Source organism: Oncorhynchus clarkii, chromosome 2 (assembly GCF_045791955.1).
Source record: "Oncorhynchus clarkii lewisi isolate Uvic-CL-2024 chromosome 2, UVic_Ocla_1.0, whole genome shotgun sequence".
NCBI classification, from domain to species: domain Eukaryota; kingdom Metazoa; phylum Chordata; class Actinopteri; order Salmoniformes; family Salmonidae; genus Oncorhynchus; species Oncorhynchus clarkii.
Window position 1 is genome coordinate 75,513,585 of NC_092148.1, and position 22,166 is coordinate 75,535,750.

The 22,166-nt window shown below is 43.2% G+C and overlaps 1 protein-coding gene across 3 annotated transcripts in view; it reads right to left on the minus strand.

The window, feature by feature from the left end:
* Positions 1 to 22,166, minus strand: part of LOC139373668 (inositol 1,4,5-trisphosphate-gated calcium channel ITPR2-like) — a 173,009-nt gene that overhangs the window by 135,279 nt on the left and 15,564 nt on the right. For all 3 annotated transcript variants that reach the window (XM_071114505.1, XM_071114515.1, XM_071114495.1), the window contains exons 2-22: positions 17,384 to 17,454; positions 16,870 to 16,988; positions 16,108 to 16,194; positions 15,400 to 15,558; positions 12,292 to 12,390; positions 11,176 to 11,259; positions 10,721 to 10,867; positions 10,244 to 10,339; positions 8,724 to 8,777; positions 6,735 to 6,886; positions 6,281 to 6,380; positions 5,913 to 6,073; positions 5,033 to 5,174; positions 4,365 to 4,523; positions 3,685 to 3,857; positions 3,019 to 3,138; positions 2,508 to 2,690; positions 2,017 to 2,268; positions 1,538 to 1,685; positions 599 to 746; positions 29 to 225 (exon numbers count right to left, since the gene is read on the minus strand). In XM_071114505.1, coding sequence (XP_070970606.1) covers positions 29 to 225; positions 599 to 746; positions 1,538 to 1,685; positions 2,017 to 2,268; positions 2,508 to 2,690; positions 3,019 to 3,138; positions 3,685 to 3,857; positions 4,365 to 4,523; positions 5,033 to 5,174; positions 5,913 to 6,073; positions 6,281 to 6,380; positions 6,735 to 6,886; positions 8,724 to 8,777; positions 10,244 to 10,339; positions 10,721 to 10,867; positions 11,176 to 11,259; positions 12,292 to 12,390; positions 15,400 to 15,558; positions 16,108 to 16,194; positions 16,870 to 16,988; positions 17,384 to 17,454 — 2,851 coding nt within the window. The remainder of the gene's footprint in view (positions 1 to 28; positions 226 to 598; positions 747 to 1,537; positions 1,686 to 2,016; positions 2,269 to 2,507; positions 2,691 to 3,018; positions 3,139 to 3,684; positions 3,858 to 4,364; positions 4,524 to 5,032; positions 5,175 to 5,912; positions 6,074 to 6,280; positions 6,381 to 6,734; positions 6,887 to 8,723; positions 8,778 to 10,243; positions 10,340 to 10,720; positions 10,868 to 11,175; positions 11,260 to 12,291; positions 12,391 to 15,399; positions 15,559 to 16,107; positions 16,195 to 16,869; positions 16,989 to 17,383; positions 17,455 to 22,166) is intronic.

Here is a 22,166-nt window from a genome sequence, read left to right on the forward strand (position 1 = left end):
CCAGACCACATGGTGGCGCTCCACTCACCTGTAGGATCTCAATGATTTTGAGCTTGGTATCCATGACCATGACGTCCTCGTTGTCAGGCAGAAGGAAGGGCTGTATTCCGTGCTGGAGGGACGGGGGCGTGTCGGGGAGGTGGTGAGGCAGGACGTACCCTCTACTCAGCACCATCTGTGTCATCATCTCCCCCACGCCGTGGATGGTACGCAACACATTGTTTCCTGGAGGACAGGGAGACCATGGAGGTATTCATTAGGAACCAAACATAAGGAAACGGACTGAAACAGAGAGGGACTACCTGGCTTTGTCCAATAAGGAACGCTAATATTCTGATGCAAAACATTTGAAAACATTTTAAGCTGTGTGTCCTAATTAACACTACACAGAACATAAAAGCACTTTTGACTTCAGTAAGTATAATAAAGAGATGAGGAACAGAACCCATGTCTCTTGAAGTTTCAGATCTGGAAACTCATCTATCAATTAGCCTATATGCACTGTGTATGCTTAATAAACTTAGTAAACAAATACATTGTTTTGTGATTTAACAAAATGTTTGAATCAGTTAATTCATTCATTCTCTGTGTGACTCACCTGCCTCGGGACTCTTGCTGAGCTTGTCCATGTAGGTGAGTGGGTGTTGGACAAAGTCCAGTATGGCCAGGAGGGTGCGTGTGAGACGCAGCAGCTCACTGAAGCTGTAGAAGCCAAAGTAGACCAGGTTACGGGCCAGATGTACCACCTACAAGACCAGAGAAGAGGGAAGGATTTCCCCAGAGGCCAGAGTTAGACGCAACTTTAACATCAGAAAGTGATCGTGTCTGTTACTTTCTTTGTGTTGGGCGTGGGTCACCACTGGGTGAGATGGGAGAATAATTGTTGTAAGGTTGTATTATTGTGTTTGTGATGTTATATTGTATATCTTGTGAAAATTGTAATAAAAATTGACCCGAAAAAAAAGAAAGTGAGCATGTCTATGTAATAGGGATTTTAATGTTTGCGCTTTTCTGATAACTAATTTCTGTGTTCTATTCATGTGCTGTTCTAATAACCAATTTCTGTGCTCTATTCATGTGCTGTTCTAATAACCAATTTCTGTGTTCATGCAAGTGACTGATTTAACGCATCCTCAATTATCAGTATCTGCAATTTGTCAGTACGCCCAGACCTTGTTGTAAGAATGAAAGCTATCTCAGTTTCAAGGTCTCAGCTTAGAGAGAAGAAGCCTCGTGAGTTATTGGTCTGTCACATGTTATGAACCAGTATTGGTCAGTCACATGAATGAAACAAAACGTCAATGATTAATTATGCTAAATCATGCAAATATAACTTGTCCATGTACTGCCCAGGCAGAGCTTCTGACTGACATGTGTACTACGGTGCACTGAGTTGGTTGGAACCTCTCCAGCGCACTGACAAACAATGATTCATTTAAGATTGACTTCGAGTGTCCCTGTGTAAGAATTTCCATGACATCTATGTCCATAGTTTGGAATGGATAACAACCAATTACAAATAGTTGTGTGTTTTTACCTCCAGAGTCAATTCATTTTTCTCTTTGTCTCCGAAGGGAAAGGGTTGGCTGACCACGTCTTTGAGGTATTCCTCTACAAACTCCATGGTAGGGGCAAACTTCCTCTTCATCTCCTCTCTGGAGGTGTCTCTGAACTCATACTCATACCTATGGAGACCGTTATTATATAGCACAGCAACTATGCAATCTCTACATGAGAAACTAATTAACAAAGCAATTCAATCAGTTGTTTAAAGCTGTGAAATAGACCTTCAGCCTAGAAAATCTGACTGCAATGTTTCTCTAGAGAAAATAAAGTGTTCTCGCTACCTAGATGCATGAAACATGCAGCAAACTGAAGATGCAATTCATCCGTGATAAATCTCTAACCAGAGGCTGTTTCCTTTCATGTGGTGTGCCAGTTACAGATACAGTATGCTATTGTCACATCCACAGATCCCAAAGCCACATAAACAACACACCCCCCACCACCACTCACTCGTGGATGGTGATCTTGGAGGGGATCTCGGTCCAGAGGCGGGCGTAGCGCACAGCCACCACGGCCTCCTGGGGCTCGCGGTCCACGTGCATGTGCAGCATGAGGCGGCAGAAAGAGGCACGCAGGTTGTAGGGCAGGCAGTCGTCAAACATGCAGCGCAGGATCAGTTCCACGGGCAGCTGGCTGGACAACCGGTTGATGGCCAGGTACTGGCGGTCCAGACACATCTTGGCAAAAAGGTTGAGCTGGTATCTGGAGGGTGAATGGGGAAGGGGGAGAGAAAATACACGGAAGATCGGTGTCATAGGTGTGTCATAGAAATATGACATGAAATGTTTGGTAGTTGAGCTGAAGACACAAGGTGGACTGTTGCCTAACGGACCCGAAACTAAGTTGGACAGTCGATACATCAATAAATTGGCGAACCAATGTTTCGCCATAGAGTCCAATAAAGACCCCCAGAACACCTTGCTGCAGCAGCTGTCTAGTACCTGTAGTAGGTGATGATGTCACTGTCCAGCTTGTGGTTGCCCTTGGCGTCCTGGGCCAGGTGGCGGATGGACTTGCCGTGCGGCTCCTTGTGGCTGTCGATCCAGTAGAGCCACACCTCCTCCTCCTCTGTGTCCTCCAGCAGCAAGGACGACTCCAGGGATGTCTCTGTGTTGGGGATTAGCCTGGGTGGGAGGAAAAGGAAGAGGAGAAGGAGAGAAGGAAATGGAAGCATTTATTCTTCACTCTGGAGCTCAACCACATACCCACATATACACTACCACACACAATATCTGCTACTTCTCTTTGCACATCTGCATACACCAGCTTAATGACATTCACCCATGCGGTGCCTTCTTACACAGATACACCAGCTTATGTGATTGTGAACTTCTAGTGTATAGCACAGCCAGGTCAAACATCAGGCCCCAATCTGAAAACCTGGCCACCAGTGTTAGGTAGAGCGCACAGGCGTGTGTGTGGTGTATATATATATATGTGCGTGAGACTCACTTGGTCTGGATGAGGATGTCAGCATTGGCGGAGTTCAACATGAATTTACAGATAAGCTCCTGTGTCACTGGAATGGCCGTCTTGTTGGACACACACAGGTCTGACAGATAGTCCAGGAACCTGATTGGACAGAAGAGGACAACCAAACGTATTGGACTAACTATGCTCAAAGACGTTGAACCCAGTAGAGTGGCTTACCAATACCTAACAATCATAGGCAACACAAATATACTGTAATATACATAGGAATTTTTTTTTTTTTTGTTTTTTTTTGTGTGGCACATTGTGCTTTATAGCCCCAGTGTGCATATCTATTTGTGGATCAAATGTGTGTGGGGGTGTGTCATATATGCATGTTATAATTATGCAATAAGGCCCAAGGGTGCATGGTATATGGCCAATATATCACGGGTAAGGACTGTTCTTAGCACGACGAAACGCAGAGTGCCTGGATACAGCCCTTAGCTGTGGTATATTGGCCATATACCCCCGAGGTGCCTTATTACTATTATAAACTGGTTACCAACATAATTTGAACAGTACAAATATATATTTTGTCAAATCCGTGATATACGGTCTGATATACCACGGCTTTCAGGGCTTGAACCATCCAGTTTATAATGTGTGTTAGGTATATTCCTCCTCCCTGTACTGCTCTGTCCTGACCTGGGCTCTCGGTTGCGTCGCAGCAGTTTGACAAAGGTCTCAATCTCCTTGGCTGTGATGTGTTTCTCCAGCAGCTTGCGGTTGTTGTGGAGCAGAGCTGTAATTGTGTCCTCCGCCAGGATCTCATAACCGATCTGAGACTGCATGATGGAGAACTTCTTGGCTATGTACTCCTGGAGGGCAGAAGGAGACCAGTTAGTCGAAATGGATACCATTATAGGAATACATTTGGGTTGTGTATATGAACTTGAGATACTTCAACCAGCATACAATGGATCTTCATCGTTCCCAAACACGACTGCCTACATATAAGCTTATATTATAAACTGGGTGGTTCGAGCCCTGAATGCTGATTGGCTGACAGTCGTGGTATATCAGACCGTATACCACGGGTATGACAAAATATACATTTTTGCTGCTCTAATGATGGTAACCAGTTTACAATAGCAATAAGGCACCTCGGGGGGGTTATGGTATATAGCCAGTATACCACAGCTAAAGGCTGTTCTTAGGCACGACGCATCGCGGAGTGCCTGGACACAGCCCTTAGCTGTGATATATTGGCCATATACCACACTCCCTCCGGCCAAATTGCTTAATTATATAACATACAGTTATTGATCATATTGACCAAGATAGAGTCAGGGTTGCGAGTTGGACAAAGCTACAGTGCTACTAGCCTGGTTCTTGCGGTAGTCCTGTTGGGAGTGGCGCAGCACCCGGTAGCACAGCTGCAGCATGTACTTAAAGGGAGCGTAGCGCTGGTCCCCCAAGTCCTCCAGCTTCAGCATGGGACCCTCCCCCTGGTCCGTGAATGGAGCCTTCAGAATACCAAAAATCTGGAGAAAGCAGACAGCAGAAGAGATCAGAGACAGACAAAATGACTTGTTCATGATTCTGATTATTTTGTTGTCCGTATCATCCCTAATCACAGTAACTACCACTGCCAGCATCATTACTACTAACAATGCTATGACAATGCTATTAGCACAGCCTTAGGCAGAATTTACTTGAATTATTAATTCCTTCAATTACTGTGATCAGAGGGAGCCTGCTCTCTGCACTCTAATAAGTCACAGTGTAATGTGGAAGGAGACAGTGGAATTCACCTTCTAGCTTGGGTGCCAGTCTGCTTCTGCGTTAGCCAATACATCTATGAAGTCAAAATAAATCTGCACACTTGTAGCTCTATTTAACAGTGTTTGTAAGATACAAAAAGCTTCTCTGTCATCATTACCCAATATATTTGTTATGACAATGACAGACAGCACAGGAACCGGCCAAAGCAGAATCAGACTCAAGATATTCAGGTGATATTCTGGGAGAGTGTGTGTATGAGTGAGCTGACCTGGGCTAGAATGTTCTGTTCCCTCATTAGTTTCTGCCTTTCCCTGTTGGGGTTGGAGATGACCACAGACAGCACGTCCTGACCGTTGTTGGGGACCTCGCACACAAAGAAGATCAGGTCCTCCAACAGCTTGGTCACAAACCTGGGAAACACGGGCCCGCAAAATAACATTAGTTAATTACACAGAACACATTATCTGTCTGAGAGACAGTTATTGCAGACACAGAACACATTATCTGTCTGAGAGACAGTTATTGCAGACACAGAACACATTATCTGTCTGAGAGACAGTTATTGCAGACACAGAACACATTATCTGTCTGAGAGACAGTTATTGCAGACACAGAACACATTATCTGTCTGAGAGACAGTTATTGCAGACACAGAACACATTATCTGTCTGAGAGACAGTTATTGCAGACACAGAGAGATTCCACAGAGAATGAGGGAATAAATACATGCAATAAAAATACTAATTGAAAACAGATTGAATTACATAGTATTGCACCAAATAAACAGTGTAACCCTGTTGGCTGTGTCACTAGGGGACATAATGTAGCTCCGATACGGACTCTATCACGTTGTATTTTACTCAGGAGCTTTTCAATTGCACTGCACTGTCTAACAATGTTACTGGCCGTCAAATCCTTGCTTTCTTTGTCCTGGTTTCCTCCATTTGACTGACTCTTAACTGACTTGCCTAGTTAAATAAAGGTAAAATAAAACATTTGGCTCCCTCGACCACCTCCTCAAATGCACTTTGAGAGAGGAGCAAGGAATTTTTAAAAAACAAGTAAGGAGGAAGCAAGGATTTGCTGGCAAGCGACATTTCCAGACACAGCCAGGATGTCTTGGTTGTGTCAGCAGGACTGTGCTGTACCTCCTCTCGTTCTGAGCAATGTTGCCATACTGCAGCTTCTTCACGGTCGACTCCAGGACCTTGTTGGCATCGTTGGCAAAGTCCAGGTCTCGGACCTCAAACAGGGGTACAGAGACAATAGCAAATGCCTCCTTGTCCTCCTTCGTAGGGCACGTGCCAATCTGTGGGTAGAGGGAATTCAGTATGAAATTAACGACTCATGTACTGTAGGCTTATAGACTCAACAACAATCCCTCCAAACACCAGAATCAAACCTATGTCTAATAGTAACTTACAATGTTGAAAAGTTTTTGGGGAAAAGGTTGACTACATTGTGATAAGCACAATATCATAAGTGGAACTTAAACAGCAGGGGTGTAGTATTGGACCTTGAGCATGACGGGGCGCTCCTCCTCAGCGTCGATGGGGAAGTTGGTGCTGCTCACCCAGGTGTTGGTACATAGGTGTCTCAGCCGTACGTACGAGTTCCTGAGGGAAGGCACAGTGTGTTTGAAGTGTGTTTTGAGTAGTGCTGAGCGATTAACTGAAATTTCGTAGGGTCAATTACTTGAATTCAATTTAGTTTTTTTTTTGTGAGCTCAATGCTCCGTTTCTCTAGAGAGAAATACTATCAAGCATGAGAAACATCAAATCAAGAACGAACTGTGGGACGTATTCAAATATTCAACCTAGTTCTAACCCACCTCAAAAAACACATCTCTTTGCACTAGTTGAGTGTGTATATTGTTTCTTAGGATGTTTTCGAGATCTCTTCCAAGAGTCCTTTAAATGTATACAGTGTTTTAGATATTTTTAAATGTGTTTTAGGGGCCATTGTCTGACCTGGGCACCAGACAGTCAGCCATCTGCAGCGTGGTGGCGTCCAGCTCAAACAGAGAAGCGATGTCGTTGCCATGGGGCACAGACACCAGGGTGCAGGCTATCTTCTCTGCAGCCTGACGCTTCCTCTTGGAGTACGCTGTATCTGTCTCCGTCTGCAGACAGACAGCAGACACACAAAGATGGATACTAAAGTTCTTGCACCTAAAGCATTCTCAATGCTAATATCAATAAACCTGTGCCACAGATTCAAAGCACTGTAAAAAAATAAATAAAAGATCTAATAAATTGTTGTTATTACAATGAGATAGTGGATGAGGTTTGGATTGCACTGTGTGGATGCTGCAGACAGATAACAGGCCAGTCCTGGGAGGGTTAACCGCTGTGCTCTATGCATGTCAATGGGAAAGAGCTCCTCTGAGCCACCCCTGTGCCTTATCACCTCCTCTCCTCTGGGTGACTCACACCATCCAGCAGTACATAACAGCAGAGCAGACAGCACGTCTGTCTCCCCTCCTCTATCTCGCTCTCTCAAAGAGCACCCCCACACTCAGACGTTATATAAGGGGCCCACTGAGTGTCTGAGACGAGTTGGTGTTCTTGTGTGAGCGGAGGCAGAATACCAATGCAGAAGGTCGGCAAGAGGAGGAAAGTCTGTATTGAAATAGAGTTTGTACATTGTCTACATTGTGTCCAGGGGTTGGAAAAGAACAGAAAAACGGAAAATAACATTTTTAAGGAACCGAAATGGAACCTGGAATTAAAGTGATCCATACTATACCAGAACAGGACAGTTATTTTAAAAGCGTGGGTATCGGTTAATAACGTTCCAGGCATTATTTTCTAGTCCCACAAAAAACAACAAAGCGCTTATGCAAAGTCCTCACTCTGTCACTCGGAAACATATTCCAGTGTCTGCCTGCAAGTTAAAGATCTTTGCCAGTGTGTGAGCGCATGTTTAGGCAACCTGCCCCTTCCCCCATTCGAATCATAGGCTACTGTACTAACGTTACAAGCCTAATTCAGAAGATAGGGAGAATATTTTTAATTAGATAGAGAAGAACGGATACATTTCTTCAATGCTAGATAAGGATACTATAGGCCTAGTTATCAAGTTTCACTTATTAACTACAAAAATAGCTAGCTCAAAGGAAATGTAAAAGTTCCTCCATAGAAGCCACTCCTCCTAAGTATAATTCTGTGGACATAATTATATAATGCATATCATAACAAGATGGCCAGCGCTTCAAGCCTCCTCTTCAACCCTCTCTGGCTCTCTCACCACCTGCAAAATTTCAGTAGCATCTTGTGCCATGGACAGACAAGTGTAGCCTATCACACCTGTAAACAACTAGCTTGCCTGCTCTATCCACACTGATTGGTGAAGTCATTTAATGAGCAAAAAAAAGGTTAAAAAAGGAATGATATAAACCAATACTTTTTTTTCTGCTCGGAACTGTAGAACGGAACAAAAAAACGGGGGTTCTGTTCAGAACGAAACGATTGGAAAATAATGTTGGTTCCAACCCCTGGTTGTGTATGTTGTGAGTATGTGTGCGCGTGCATGTGAGAGAGAGAGAAAGATAAAAAAGAGAGAGAGGAAAGAAGGGAAGAAAGAGTTTGCATGTGAGCAGATGAGTCTGTTCTTGCTAGTGAGTGTAAGAGAGGAAAAGGTATTGCGTAATAGGAGTTTGAGTGTGGTGGTGTGAGAGAACAGAGGGCCCAGCAGGAGGCCCGGGGTTTGACAGGTACACTCCCTCTATGAATGCATAGAAACACACCCACAAAGTTGTTCTCTTAGCAGAAACACAGAGGATGCACAGTTCCCTAAGCTTTTGATCTACCCTTTACGCAGTACTGTTAGTAAAATCTCATCTAAGAGACCGTGGTCATGCATTGTTAAACACCACACACACCAGAATACTCATAGATATTTCCACTGATTTCAACCACATGGTATGAGGTCCAGACTAAAACCAGTGTTTCACTAACCTGATTCACCTCTGCTTTAGATGCCACACTTTCATCCCGGAAATCAGGGTTAATCTATAGAAAGACAAGAAAGTCAGTCAGTCAATCACTTTCTTCATCAACGGTAACATTTTCCTCACAGCCAACTATTCAGACCCCACACTCTTCCCAATATTGTCTGAGAAACTATTCTAGATGAACCGTTTGTTGATTGTGATTAAGTTGACAGATTTGATTCACTTTATTATCTCCTTCGGGAAATTCTCCTTGCAGTGCTGCACCTGTACAGCACAATGAAGGAGATTAGAGAGAGAGGGCCATAATGGTGATGGGTCGCTTGCGAACGAAGCTCTTTTTGAACAGATCTTTTTTATGAACTTAGGGAACCGAATCGCATCTGTGAAAGAGCTGTTCATTTCGCTCCTTGATTGGCATCCTGATTTTGAGCTCAACGATTATAGATAAGTGATAAAAACATTATCTGAAAATTGTCATTTTTCACTGCAGGAACAATAGGTTCATGCTCAATTTTGCAGTGATTTCACAGTAATCTAATTTCATCAGGTAAAATGTATTTGAACTCACATTTCACATTCTGACATAATGGTAGGAAATGTGAAATTTGTCCGTTTTTTTCTAAGCACTACTGAACAATGAGCCGTTTAGGAACCAAATGAACGGCTCATTTTAGGTGAACGTAGCCAAACTATCCGGTTCACCATAAAGACTCGGAACACCCATCACTAGGCCATAAAAATGGGAACACTGCCATCTGCAGCACGTCTGGAACATCAACATCTGCTCACTACAAGCCTGATCGTAGATGTATAATGCACAGAAACAGTCTGTAGCTAGAGGCCTAGCCAAATCCCAACTCCTAGGACTACAGTTTTCATGCCATTCATGAGTAATCAGTAGCTAAGGCACACAATATTCAAAGAATCTCAGAGCTGATATAGGATCAGTGTTTACTTTTAAATCATAATTAATAGGATTATGTGGACAGGGAAGACCTGATTCTAGACCAGCACCCTTACAGCCTGACCACAGAGAGAGGACTGACATAAGAGACAACAGAGACAGTACAGAGACAGTAGTCTACACAGAAAGCTGCATTGTGGTCTGTTGGCATTTCTCTCAGTTTTATGTAAAGTAGGGATTAACCAACGGTGACAGGATGTTAACCGGAGTGGAAAACACCCACACATTGGCAATCAGTCAAGTCAGAAAACACTCAAACATGAGTTGGTAGCATTGGTAATTGCACATTTTAGTAAAAAATGTTCCATCATGTGATAAGATAGGTATTATCTTACATGGAATGTATTATATTGTTGGTTTTTGGAAATGAAAAAAGCTATGAAAGTGAACAACATCCTGTATTACTGTACAAGATGAGTCATTCATGGATAGAGTATTTAAATGAACGGTATTCAAATTGAGCAGCAGAGTCAAAACACAATGAAAAGACAACCGATAACCACGACAACCGTTTGACACACAGTCAAAGAGAGAGAAGAGGGGAGAAGGTAACAGCCTACCTCTGCAGCCAGGTAGTTTCCAGTGGCCAGGTGTTTGAAGCGAAACAGGCTGTTCCATTGGCCGGCACCCCCTCTGCAGGGGTCGTAGTGCACAACCTGACATAGAGAGAAACATTTAAAAACACACTGATCAACGAAGAAAGAGTTCTCAAAATCACTCAGCTCCATTAATAACGAGGAAGACACTTGTTTAATCTCCCTCTGGGGAATTTCCTAATCAAAACAGGTTTTTCCACTAGTTCTACAAAATTATGAGCTAAAATCTGAGCAGAGAAAGTACTTCTAGCTCCGTCCCAATTCTCAGTTCTAAGTATACACTTGTTCACTTAACTTTGTTCAAATGAAAGGCAAAGGACTGGTGTAAGAAATATGGTGGAATCTAACCCACACCAATACATGTGTGGGGAGGAGTGCACGGGTGAACACTGGGAGAACTGGGACGGAACCATTGCAGTAGGCAAATAGTGCAGTAGGTACCTCTATTTCCCAGAGTGCTTTGGAGCTGGTGGCAGAGGTGGCAGACTGTCTCAGGGTGGTCCTGAGGAAGATGTGCTGCTGATTCCTGTATTCGTCACATGTCAAGAACTTCTCTTGTTCAGCGTGGAACAGACGTACCACATCACCCTGAGAGACGACAACATGGTTTAGCTGTTTGGGCTAAGAAACTAAATAAATAATTTAAAAGTAACACTTGATTTGAGTTATCAACTGAGCATAAATGCATATAATTGTATTATTATAATCATGATGCCATAATAACTATTTGTGAAGCATTAAAAAAAATTGTACTTTAAAATGTGGATGTGACAGCATTAATTCTTTCACCTGAGACGAAGAGCCCCCCCATCAACAACATTTCCATACAACCATCTGTCTGCACTGAAGGACATTAGGCGGACAGCATGTAGAAGAGGTAAGATAAAAACACTGACTCCTTTGAGGACGTCCTCTCTGTAGTCACTGAACTTCATGAACAGAGTGACCTTCCAGCTGGTGTTGCAGTTCACAGCGTTCACCTACAGAAAAACCAAGTAGAGGAGCAGAGAAGACCAACAGACTGTCATGACTATACCTGAATTATACACGTCTTTTCAGAGCCTAAGATGGTTAACCATTCCTGCAACAATGTCAGTTCTGCGACCATGAAGGGACTATTTTTATGGACAGCGATAGTCGAAAGGTAGAGAGGGAGACCGATAGAGAAAGGCAGGTCAGAGGTGGCATTTGTAACCCCATCGCCAGGGGGTATGTATGGACTGAAGTCTGTCGCACTACCACTAGACAAGATTCTTAAGGATCTGAATACCTACTGCAACCTGGTAGGTTTCCAAACGCATGTTATGATATGGGTGCGTTAGCAAGTCGTTATGGTTAAAGGTTAGGATAAGGTTAGGCTATGGCATGCTAGCGAGTGGTTAGGGTAAGTTTACAGTAGGTTCAGGCATACTAGCAAGTAGGTAAGGTAAGGGTTAGGATAGAAAATAAAGACATGCCTAAACAAAAACATGCCTGGATTCGAACCACTGCCACTCGCATCTCATGCGCTTAAAAAGACAAACGTGCTGACCAGCAGCTCTTTGGGAGTCTTCAAAAATGCGACAATGGTTTGGCCGGCAGGGATGTCCTTGTCCCATCGCGCACTTGCAACTCCTATGGTGGGCCAAGCGCAGTGCACGCTGACACGGTCGCCAGGTGTTCGGTAGTTCCTCCGACACATTGGTGCGGCTGGCTTCTGGGTTAAGTGGGCATTGTGTCAAGAAGCAGTGTGGCTTGGTTGGGTTTCGGAGGATGCACGGCTCGCGACCTTCGCCTCTTCCAAGTCCGCACGGGAGTTGCAGCGATGAGACAAGACTAACTATCAATTGGATATCACGAAATTGGGGAGGAAGGGATAAAAATATTCACAATTAAAAATACAAATGCAGGAATTGTTGGAGATAGCAGGCTGGGACAGACAACATGGCCATCATCCTCCTGCACTGGTTTTCCATGCGGTTTTCCATTTTTATATCGCAAGTGCTATACTGTAGCTCCAATCAAATTGTTACCTCCTTGCAGCCAGGGTTGTCTAGCAGCTCAATGTTGCTGGCGTGGAGAGGCTGCCCTGCGTTCACAGGCATCAGGACCACTTTGTCTCCCACCACCACCTAGGGACCAACCACAGCAGGTCAGGCACTAGCACACACATGATTACAAGTAGAGTAGAGTGAGAGTAGAAAATAAATACAAATGAGGCAGATGCCTATGGGACCTATCACAGGACAATGGGACCGAGGTATGAGACACTTCAAACAGCAAAGGTCCACAGTCACAACTTGTCCCATGCAAAGGGCAACTATCCATCTAAGAGATAAGCATTCCCCAGAACAATGCAAATAGAGTGAGTGGGCTTATTCTGTGTATCATTTTCAATAGTCGATGATCACAAACCATGGTCAAATTAAGGAAGTGAAGCATGTCGAGAGTTTATAGTGTATAGACATTCATTCACTCATACAGCCATGTGTGTGGTAGTGTGAAACGCTGAATGCAGTGCACCAAAGTCTCAAACATCTCCATTCAAACTGTATTCTACATTCAAAACACATATCTCAATAAACAGAATGTAAATTGACAAAAATGGACAGGAGAAGAATTTTACTTAAAGGCACCCTTTCCAATAATGACGTAGAATCTATCTACACTTTACATGCAAAAGTATGTGGACACCCCTTCAAATTTGTGGATTCGGCTATTTCAACCACACCCGTTGCTGACAGCTGTATACAAATTTAGCACAGCCATGCAATCTCAATAGACAAACATTGGCAGTAGAATGGTCTTATTGAAGAGCTCAAACAAGTCAGTTCATCACATTTCTGCCCTGCTAGAGCTGCCCCGGTCAAATGTAAGTGCTGTTGTTGTGAAGTGGAAACGTCTAGGAGCAACAACGGCTCGGCTTAAAAGTTGTAGGCCACACAAGCTTACAGAACGGGACCACCCAGTGATGAAGCACACAGCGCATAAAAATGGCCTGCCCTTGGTTGCAACACTCACTACCGAGTTCCAAACCGCCTCTTTAAGCAACGTCAGCATAATAACTGCTACTCTGGAGCTTAATAAAATGGGTTTCCATGGCCGAGCATCCGCACACAAGCTTAAGATCACCATGCGCAACAGCTGGAGTGGTGTAAAGCTTGCTGCAATTGGACTCTGGAGCAGTGGAAACGCATTGTCTGGAGCGATGAATCATGTTTCACCATCTGCCAGACAAATCAATGTTTGGAGGATGCCAGGAGAACGCTACCTGCCCAAATGCATAGCGTCAACTGTCAAGTTTGGTGGAGGGAGAATAATGGTCTGGGGCTGTTGTTCTTTTTTTTACCCACAATTTCGTGGTATCCAATTGTTAGTAGTTACTATCTTGTCTCATCGCTACAACTCCCGCACGGGCTCGGGAGAGACGAAGGTCGAAAGCCATGCGTCCTCCGAAACACAACCCTACCGCATTGCTTCTTAACACAGCGCGCATCCAACCCGGAGCCAGCCGCACCAATGTGTCGGAGGAAACACCGTGCACCTGGCGGCCTGGTTAGCGTGCACTGCGCCCGGCCCGCCACAGGAGTCCCTAGTGCGCGATGAGACAAGGATATCCCTACTGGCCAAACCCTCCCTAACGTGGACGAAGCTTGGCCAATTGTGCGACGCCCCACGGACTTCCCGGTCACGACCGGCTTCGACAGAGCCTGGGCGCGAACCCAGAGTCTCTGGTGGCACAGCTAGCGCTGCGAGGCAGCTGCGCCACCATAGAGGCCCTGGGGCTGTTTTTCATGGTTCGGACTAGGCCCATTAGTTCCAGTGATCTTAACATTAAAGCATACAATGACATTCTAGATGATTCTGTTCGTCCAACTTTTCCTGTTCCTCTCAACCCCTATTCATTGGGATGAATTGGAATGCCGCCAGGCCTAATCACCCAACATCCGTGCCTGACCTCACTAATGCTCTTGTGGCTGAATGGAAGCAAGTCCCTGCAGCAATGTTCCAACAACTAGTGGAAAGCCTTCCTAGAAGAGTGGAGGCTGCTATAGCAGAAAAGGGGGGACCAACTCCATATTAACGCCCATGAATTTGGAATGAGATGTTCTACGAGCAGGTGTCCACATAGATTGATACACTACATGACTAAAAGTATCTATAGCATTGCTGTAATCTAAAACTTCCAGATATGTTAGTCAATAACAGTTAAAGGGCAACTCCACCACTTTTCGACCTAATTTTCATTATCTCCAGCACAATAAGAGTGTCATGGAAAACTGCACATTTCTATGTTTTGTAGAAAAAAATTAAAAAGTTCTACATGACAAAAGTTAAGACACTATGATATTCCCGGTGACGTGGGGAACAAGAAAATCCCCTCCCTTGGGCTAGAAACCCGTTGCAGGTTTAGAAAAATCACTCTGTGAAAACATCTTTTTAACCACAGATCATAGAAAAGTGCCGTTTTCACATATGTAGACACTGGTTTGGTACCGGAGATTATGGATATGAGGTGGAAAAGTGATGTAATGGCCCTTTAAGGGAAAAAAAATGGCTAATTATAGAAGACTAGTGGAAATGCACTCACGTACTTAAGTTTTTCAATGCTCAATGACTACATGCAAGGCTAGTGCTAACATGCTTTCACAGCAAGTCTCATGGCCTAACACACACACCATGCACTACAAACAAGAAGAATACCTTCCACCATAGGATGCTAAAGCAAAAGGAAAGGAGAAAACCAATCAAGTTATTTCAGAAGGATTAGACATTACTTGAACATAATACCAATCTAAATAAAATAGGAAATGTTCAATACTAAGACAGCACCTAAAAACTTTAAATAATTATGAACAATACTGAGGTTCATCATGAGGTTTGGTTTACCATAACATATCTATGATAAATAGGGCTAAGAGTTTATCGCCGGGTCACATGTTCGGGAAAAACTCCTGGCCCTATTTACAGGGTACATTCAAAGCACTGGCCTGTAGCGAGTCAGGTCAGGGCCCCTTCTCATAAAGCAGCTCAGTAAAAGTGCTGATCTAGGATCAGTTTTGCCTTTCAGATAATAATTAATAGGATTATATAGATAGGGGGGCCTTGAACCAAGATCAGCACTAAAAAGGGGTACCTACGTTATCCCCCTCGCTGCGGAGTTTCCAGAAGGGCTGGATGTAGAACCAGGAGCCCTCATTGCCAGCTGGGTCCAGAGACACACGCATGGCGTTCTTCTCCAGCAGCGCTGGCAGACGCTTGTTCACCGTCAAGTACTTGTTACTCTTTATATGCAGAAGCTGAGGGGAAAATAAAGGGGGCCGATTCACAAGGACACATCTTACACAAGGTCCATGGTTCGAATCCAACCCCAACACCTAACTCCAATCTTAACCAATCACATTTCTTTATTGCTAGGAAACAGTTTTTTTTATTAAAGTAAGATGTAGGGCAAGTTCATCATTTAATTTCACCAATTCAAAATCATTCAAAAAGTTTCCCATTTCAAGACAGGTAATTTAAATATTGGCTTTAGCATGAAAGAAGCACACAGATTAAAGCATGAAAAAAGCTTTATCTTTTAACAGCAAAAGACTGGACCTGACCAAAACACTTATTTTAATACGGCTGTTTAAACCACAGAGGCCACAAACAAGCTTAAATTGCTCTGTGCCATTCATCATTTAGGCTGACAAATTGCCTCAATGGCAATGTGAGCCACTAGAGGCCAGACTACAAACAGAAAGGCAGCCTTGGTGACCAAGTGAAAACAAACACAAGGTTCCTGGCACAACGCAAACAGAGATATAGCCTCAGATAAGAGGGAGTTGTCTGTCGTTGGCTTTTACCTGGATGACGTTACTGTACTTTACCACCTCTCCCAGCAGCTTCTTATTCTCCGTCTCATTCTGCTTCTGTTCCAGTTCTGCTGCATGCTGGGACATGAACAAAAACATGTTTGGGACTGATTACATTGCAGTCATATTGTGCAGTCACTGATCTAAACACCTTGCATTTCAAATGACTAGTTATGTGATCAAGATTAAGATTAAGTGATTGTGTGCCTCGGCTTGCTCAAACTGATCTTGGTTGACTTAAAAAAAAGGGGGCAATCAGCAGTTTCTACATCCATTTTTGGGTGTACCCATTGAATCTTAACTTATAAATGCCTCAATGCTATAGTTTAACTGACGTACCCAATCAGAACCCAAAATATATGTTTGTTGTACAATGTAAACAAGCACTGTACAGCCTCAAAACATTGTTAAAATGATCATTTTGATATAATGTAGGATCAGTCCTTGCATCCATAGCTCGGTCTATGAATTTGAGAGTGGTTACACATCTCCAGCCCTCAGCTTTTTACCCAAACAGTGGCTGGAAGAACGCCTTGATATTGTTTCAATTGCTCATTGGCCCTTTAAAGCAGTGCTCTTCAGTCCAGGTCCTGGGGACCTACAGGGCGTGCAGACTGTTGTTCCAACCCAGCACTAATACTAGTAATGATTAAGCCCTTGATTCGGTGAATCGGTTGTGTTAGTGCCAGGACGGATCAAAATCCTGCCCAGGACTGTGAATGAAGAAGACTAGTACTTGCAGACAGTTTATACCTGTAACTTCTTGAATAGGTCTTCTTCTGTGTTGTTGTTGCCTTGTTTGCCCTGTTTGGCCTTCCAGAACTGCTTCTGAGCTGAGTACCTGTTCATCGGACACACCTTGAACAGGCAGTCTGGAGAGACACACAAGATTTGGAGAGGAAGAAAGAAATGGAGGAAAAAAACATAGAAAGATATAAAAAAAATAGAAACAGGGAGGGTTAGAGAGTGAGAGGGATACATACATGAATCAAACATACATGTTTTTTATATTAGTAATTTAGCAGACAATCCTATGCAGAGCGACTTACAGTTAGTGTATTAATCTTACAACAGCTAGGTGAGGCAATCATATAGCTCCGTCCTAGTAAGTACATTTTCCTCAATAAAGTCACTATCAGCAAAGTCAGAACTCGTAAGGGGGAAAGAAATGTGAAGTACAAGTGTTTTGGCAGCATGTCAATTTAACTATCACTTGAGTCTTGGTGACCTATGTGATTGTGCAGCTGGTCAGACTCCTCCCACTCACCTCTGAACTTTTTGGGTGGATTGGCAAGGTCTCCTGCATCGGGCTGCACCACACACCTGTCATCAACAAGCCTGGGGAGAAAACATGCCAACATCATATACACACCATTGATGCAGTTCATATGGGAGAGAACATAACACACATCTTTCCTACTATTAATTAAACTCCATAACAGAGCTCCATGGCAGGCATGTTCTGCAGTTTCCTATGATCCCATACACCTTCATCTCCCAGAATAGACAGTGGTACTCCATGGCAGACAGGGTTGTTGATGATGTCTCGAACCCAGGTTGAAGACAAGAGGATTACAATATCATATAACTCTTTGCATAAATGTGGAATAATTGCTAACTAGCGATGCTAGTTAGCAACGGCGCTGGTCCCATGCGTTTGTTTATTTTCACAAGCTTCATAATGCAATGATTAGCTTGTCCTAACCTGGTCATCTTCAACCTAGTCTAGAACCAGACTACCAACATAGCATGTAAGAAGGAAGAAATCAGATCAGCAGGCATTGTATGTGATCATCCTCATTGGATGTTGAATTCAGAGCATTGCCAGATTTCATTAGTGTGTAGATATAATCGCTGATTGTGATGGTTAGTGTTTACTGTATGTTTTACAATGATAACAGGGCCAGTATTCAAAAAGCTTTTCAAAGTATGTGTAGTGATCTTGTATCAGGTTGACACCTATCCATGTAACATTATTATTATTATTATTATTATTATTTATTATTATTATTATTATTATTTAAAAAACGAAACTAATATCCACGCTAATACTGAGATTCTTAGGGGCAATTCCACGGCAACAGAATGATGCTGAAACACATATTTTACTTTATAATATGTGCCAAACATAAACCAAGTATGGCAAAGTCAAACAAACCATACAATTCTATGCACAAGGTCGACTTTACAATTTCCAATGAATATTTTACAAAATTGCATTTGCATCTGCACTGTTCAAGTAAAACAATGTGAACTTTTCAGGTGAAATTGTTAAAAGTAGTCCTTGTCCATAGAGTCATATGGTTTATTTAAGTTTGCAATCATTGTTTTTTGTTTGACACACATTTTAAAGTGAAAAATCTCATCATTCTGTTTCCGTGGAATTGCCCTTAGTGAATATAGGCCCTGGTCTAGTTGAAATGGAAACAGTGAATTCTGTAAAGGGCTTGGTGGGGCCACAGGAAATGCTCTTGGCTTCTGTGTGTGGCTGATTAGTCCTAAATGCTGATAGATTGACATCTAACCGCCTTGTCTCCACACTGCATGCCTGGATTTTATAGTCAATGTCATTGTCATTGTATAGTCAATCAGCCTGCAACAGCAATTATTTTGCTTAAAGTTTTATAGCTACAATAAAACTACAATATCTTTAGAGAATTGTCCAGAAGACTGGTGAACTTCACACAACATACTGTCCATCCACACTGAACTAACACACCAACGCAGCGTGATATAACATGCCAGTGTTACTACATTCTCAGCGAAGCTTTGATGAACCTAGAAACTCAACATGAATCTGTTGACTCTCGGCAGAGAATGTGCCTCTATTCTTCACTTCTAACTTTTATGTGACCTAGCTGCATCATGTGAAACAAGTATATATTATATCATCACATTTCAGTTTATGCTAGCCTGGTCCCAGATCTGTTTGTGCTTTCTTGCTAACTCCTATGGTGGTCATTGACACACCAATGAACATATGATTTGGCATGACAGCACAAACAGATCTGGCACCAGGCTAAGACCAGGATAGCTGAGACAAAAACAAAACTGTGACATTGTGTAAAGTTCCACCCGATATGTTGAAGGAAGCCCAGTGTGAGGCATCCTCTTATTATGTTGACTGGAGCTTATCCTTGTGGTCGGTTTCATCCTTAGTGTGTGTGTTCTCTGCTCGTCTGCATTGCTAAAGAAATAACCAGCAGATTATTGTATCCAATGCAGTTCCATGCGCTTGACTTACAACTGAACAAGATTTACAAATAGCTTAGTCACCTAGCAAAAGCCTGGGGTGTTTTCACACATTACTTATAGCACATTAACTTTTGTATCGCTCTTCTTCTGTGATATTCATATCCTCATCTGGCTCCAGATTTTAAACACATCCATATAGCTAAGCTCAGCCTCTGACTCAAACAGTAGGGGTGTATTCAGTGATGTAGAACATTCAGAACGTTGCAATGCAGATAGCATAGAGCTTACAATGATTAGATAGATTGCGTAGAACAATCCTGTCATTGTCTATTTCCGTCTGAACATTCTGCACCCTCCTGAACAGGCCCCTGGCATCTTCATGCACTAGCCTGTCATAATCACATTCATCATAAACAAGTCTTCACTGGAATACACAGACATACACATTCATCTACCCTACTAAGATGCAAGGCACAGTCCCTCTGGTTTAGACAAAGCTGGCAGTCCAACTACAGTGAGTCAGCCGGGTATTTTCTTTTGCTGCCATAGCTGTTGATCATTCAGTTCCAACTGTCTGGCTGTGGTTGTGCATATGTCCTATTCCTCAGCTCCCATATCAATGTCCCATCTAAACTAGAGACAATAGGATCCAATAGGATTTCAAATCAAGTGCTACACAACAAAACAGGATACATACTACTCATTACTCTAGCTAACACATGAGTAACCTTAAGTTCCCGAGAGCCCAGGCCCGCATTCATTAGGCACCAAACGAAAGAGTGACCAACAAGGAGGGACTGCCTGAAGCTTGTCCAATACGAAAGCCACATTTTCATTTTTTCCAATTGCAAAAAGGCTTTGCTACAGTGTCCCCTAATGAATAAGCTCCTGACTCTGCTCAGTTCAAAGAGCTAGGGCCCTATTCATTAGGAATCAAATGGAAAAAAACTGACCTAAACAGGGAGGGACTACTTGTACAATAACAAACGCTCATTTTAAAATGCTTCCCATTGCATGACTTAATTAATGCGACCCTGGTCCTGGAACTAAAAGTTGAACATGAAACAGCGGTACATCTGGCCAACAGAATACGGGCAAGCTAATTACAGTGCAGTCGGAATGTATCCAGACCGCTCGACTTTCCACATTGTTTCACTAAACCATATTCTAAAATGGATTAAATAAAAAAATCCTCAATCTACACACAATACCCCATAACAACAAAGCAAAAACAGGTTATTAGAATTTTTTGCAAATATAAAACAGAAAATACCCTATTTACATAAGTATTCAGACCCTTTGCTATGAGACTTGAAACTGAGCTCAGGTTCATCCTGTTTCCATTGATCATCCTTGAGATGTTTCAACAACTTGGAGTCCACCTATTGTAAAGTCAATTGATTTGACAAGATTTGGAAAGGTCCCACAGTTTACAGTGCATGTCAGAGCAAAAACCAAGCTATGAGTTTGAAGGAATTGTCCGTAGAGCTCCGAGACAGGATTGTAGTGAGGCACAAAAAAGGGGAAGAGTACCAAAAACAATTCTGCAGCATTGAAGGTCCCCAAGAACACAGTGACCTCCATCATTCTTAAATGGAAGAAGTTTGGAATCACCAAGACTTCCTAGAGCTGGCCACCCAGCCAAACTGAGCAACCAGGGGAGAAGGTCCTTAGTCAGGGAGGTGACCAAGAACCCAATGGTCACTCTGACAGAGTTCTAGAGTTCCTCTGTGGAGATGGGAGAACCTTCCACATCTCTGCAGCACTACACCAATCAGGCCTTTATGGTAGACTGGCCAGATGGAAGACATTCCTCAGTAAAAGGCACATGACAGCCCGCTTGGATTTTGCCAAAAGGCACCTAAATACTATCAGACCACGAGACACAAGATTCTCTGGTCTGATGAAATCAAGATTGAACTCGTTGGCCTGACTGCCAAGCGTCACGTCTGAAGGAAACCTGCCACCATCCCTATGGTGAAGCATAGTGGTGGCAGCATTATGCTGTGGGGATGTTTTTCAGTCTCTCAATGTCCTTGAGTGGCCCAGCCAGAGCCCAGACTAGAACCCGATCGAACATCTCTGGAGAGACCTGAAAATAGCTGTGTAGTGACGCTCCAACAAACAAATCTGCAGAGAAGAATGGGAGAAACACCCCAAATACAGCTGTGTCAAGCTTGTAGCGTCATACCCAAGAAGACTCGAGGCTGCAATCTCTGCCAAAGGTGCTTCAACAAAGTACTGAGTAAAGGGTCTGAATACTTATGTAAATGTGATATTTCAGTTTATAAAATTTGCAGAAAAAAACTATTAACCCGTTTTTGCTTTGTCATTATGGGGTATTGTGTGACAAAAAAGTTTTGAAAAAACAAAAAAGTCAAGGGGTCTGAATACTTTCCAAATGCATCATATATCTCCATTACCTTATACATTATGACAAGGCAAAAGACCACAGGCCGTGGTGACCAAAATAAACGTGTGACCACACAGATCTTCTGATATAAGAATACAGTAGAATGGCCAATTTACTGCTCAGATTAAGCATGATACAGAAGACAGTATACCAAATATTAAGAACACCTTCCTAATATTGAGTTGCGCACCGCACCCCCCCCCCCCCCCCCCTTTGCCCTCAGAACAGCCTCAATTTGTCGAGGCATGGACTCTACAAGGTGTCAAAGCATTTCCACAGGGATGCTGGCCCATGTTGATTCCAATGCTTCCCATAGTTTTGTCAAGTTAGCTGGATGTCCTTTGGGTGGTGGACCATTCTTGAACACATGGGAAACCGTTGAGCATGAAAAACCTAGCAGTGTTGCAGTTCTTGACACAAACCGTGCACCTGGCACCATAGG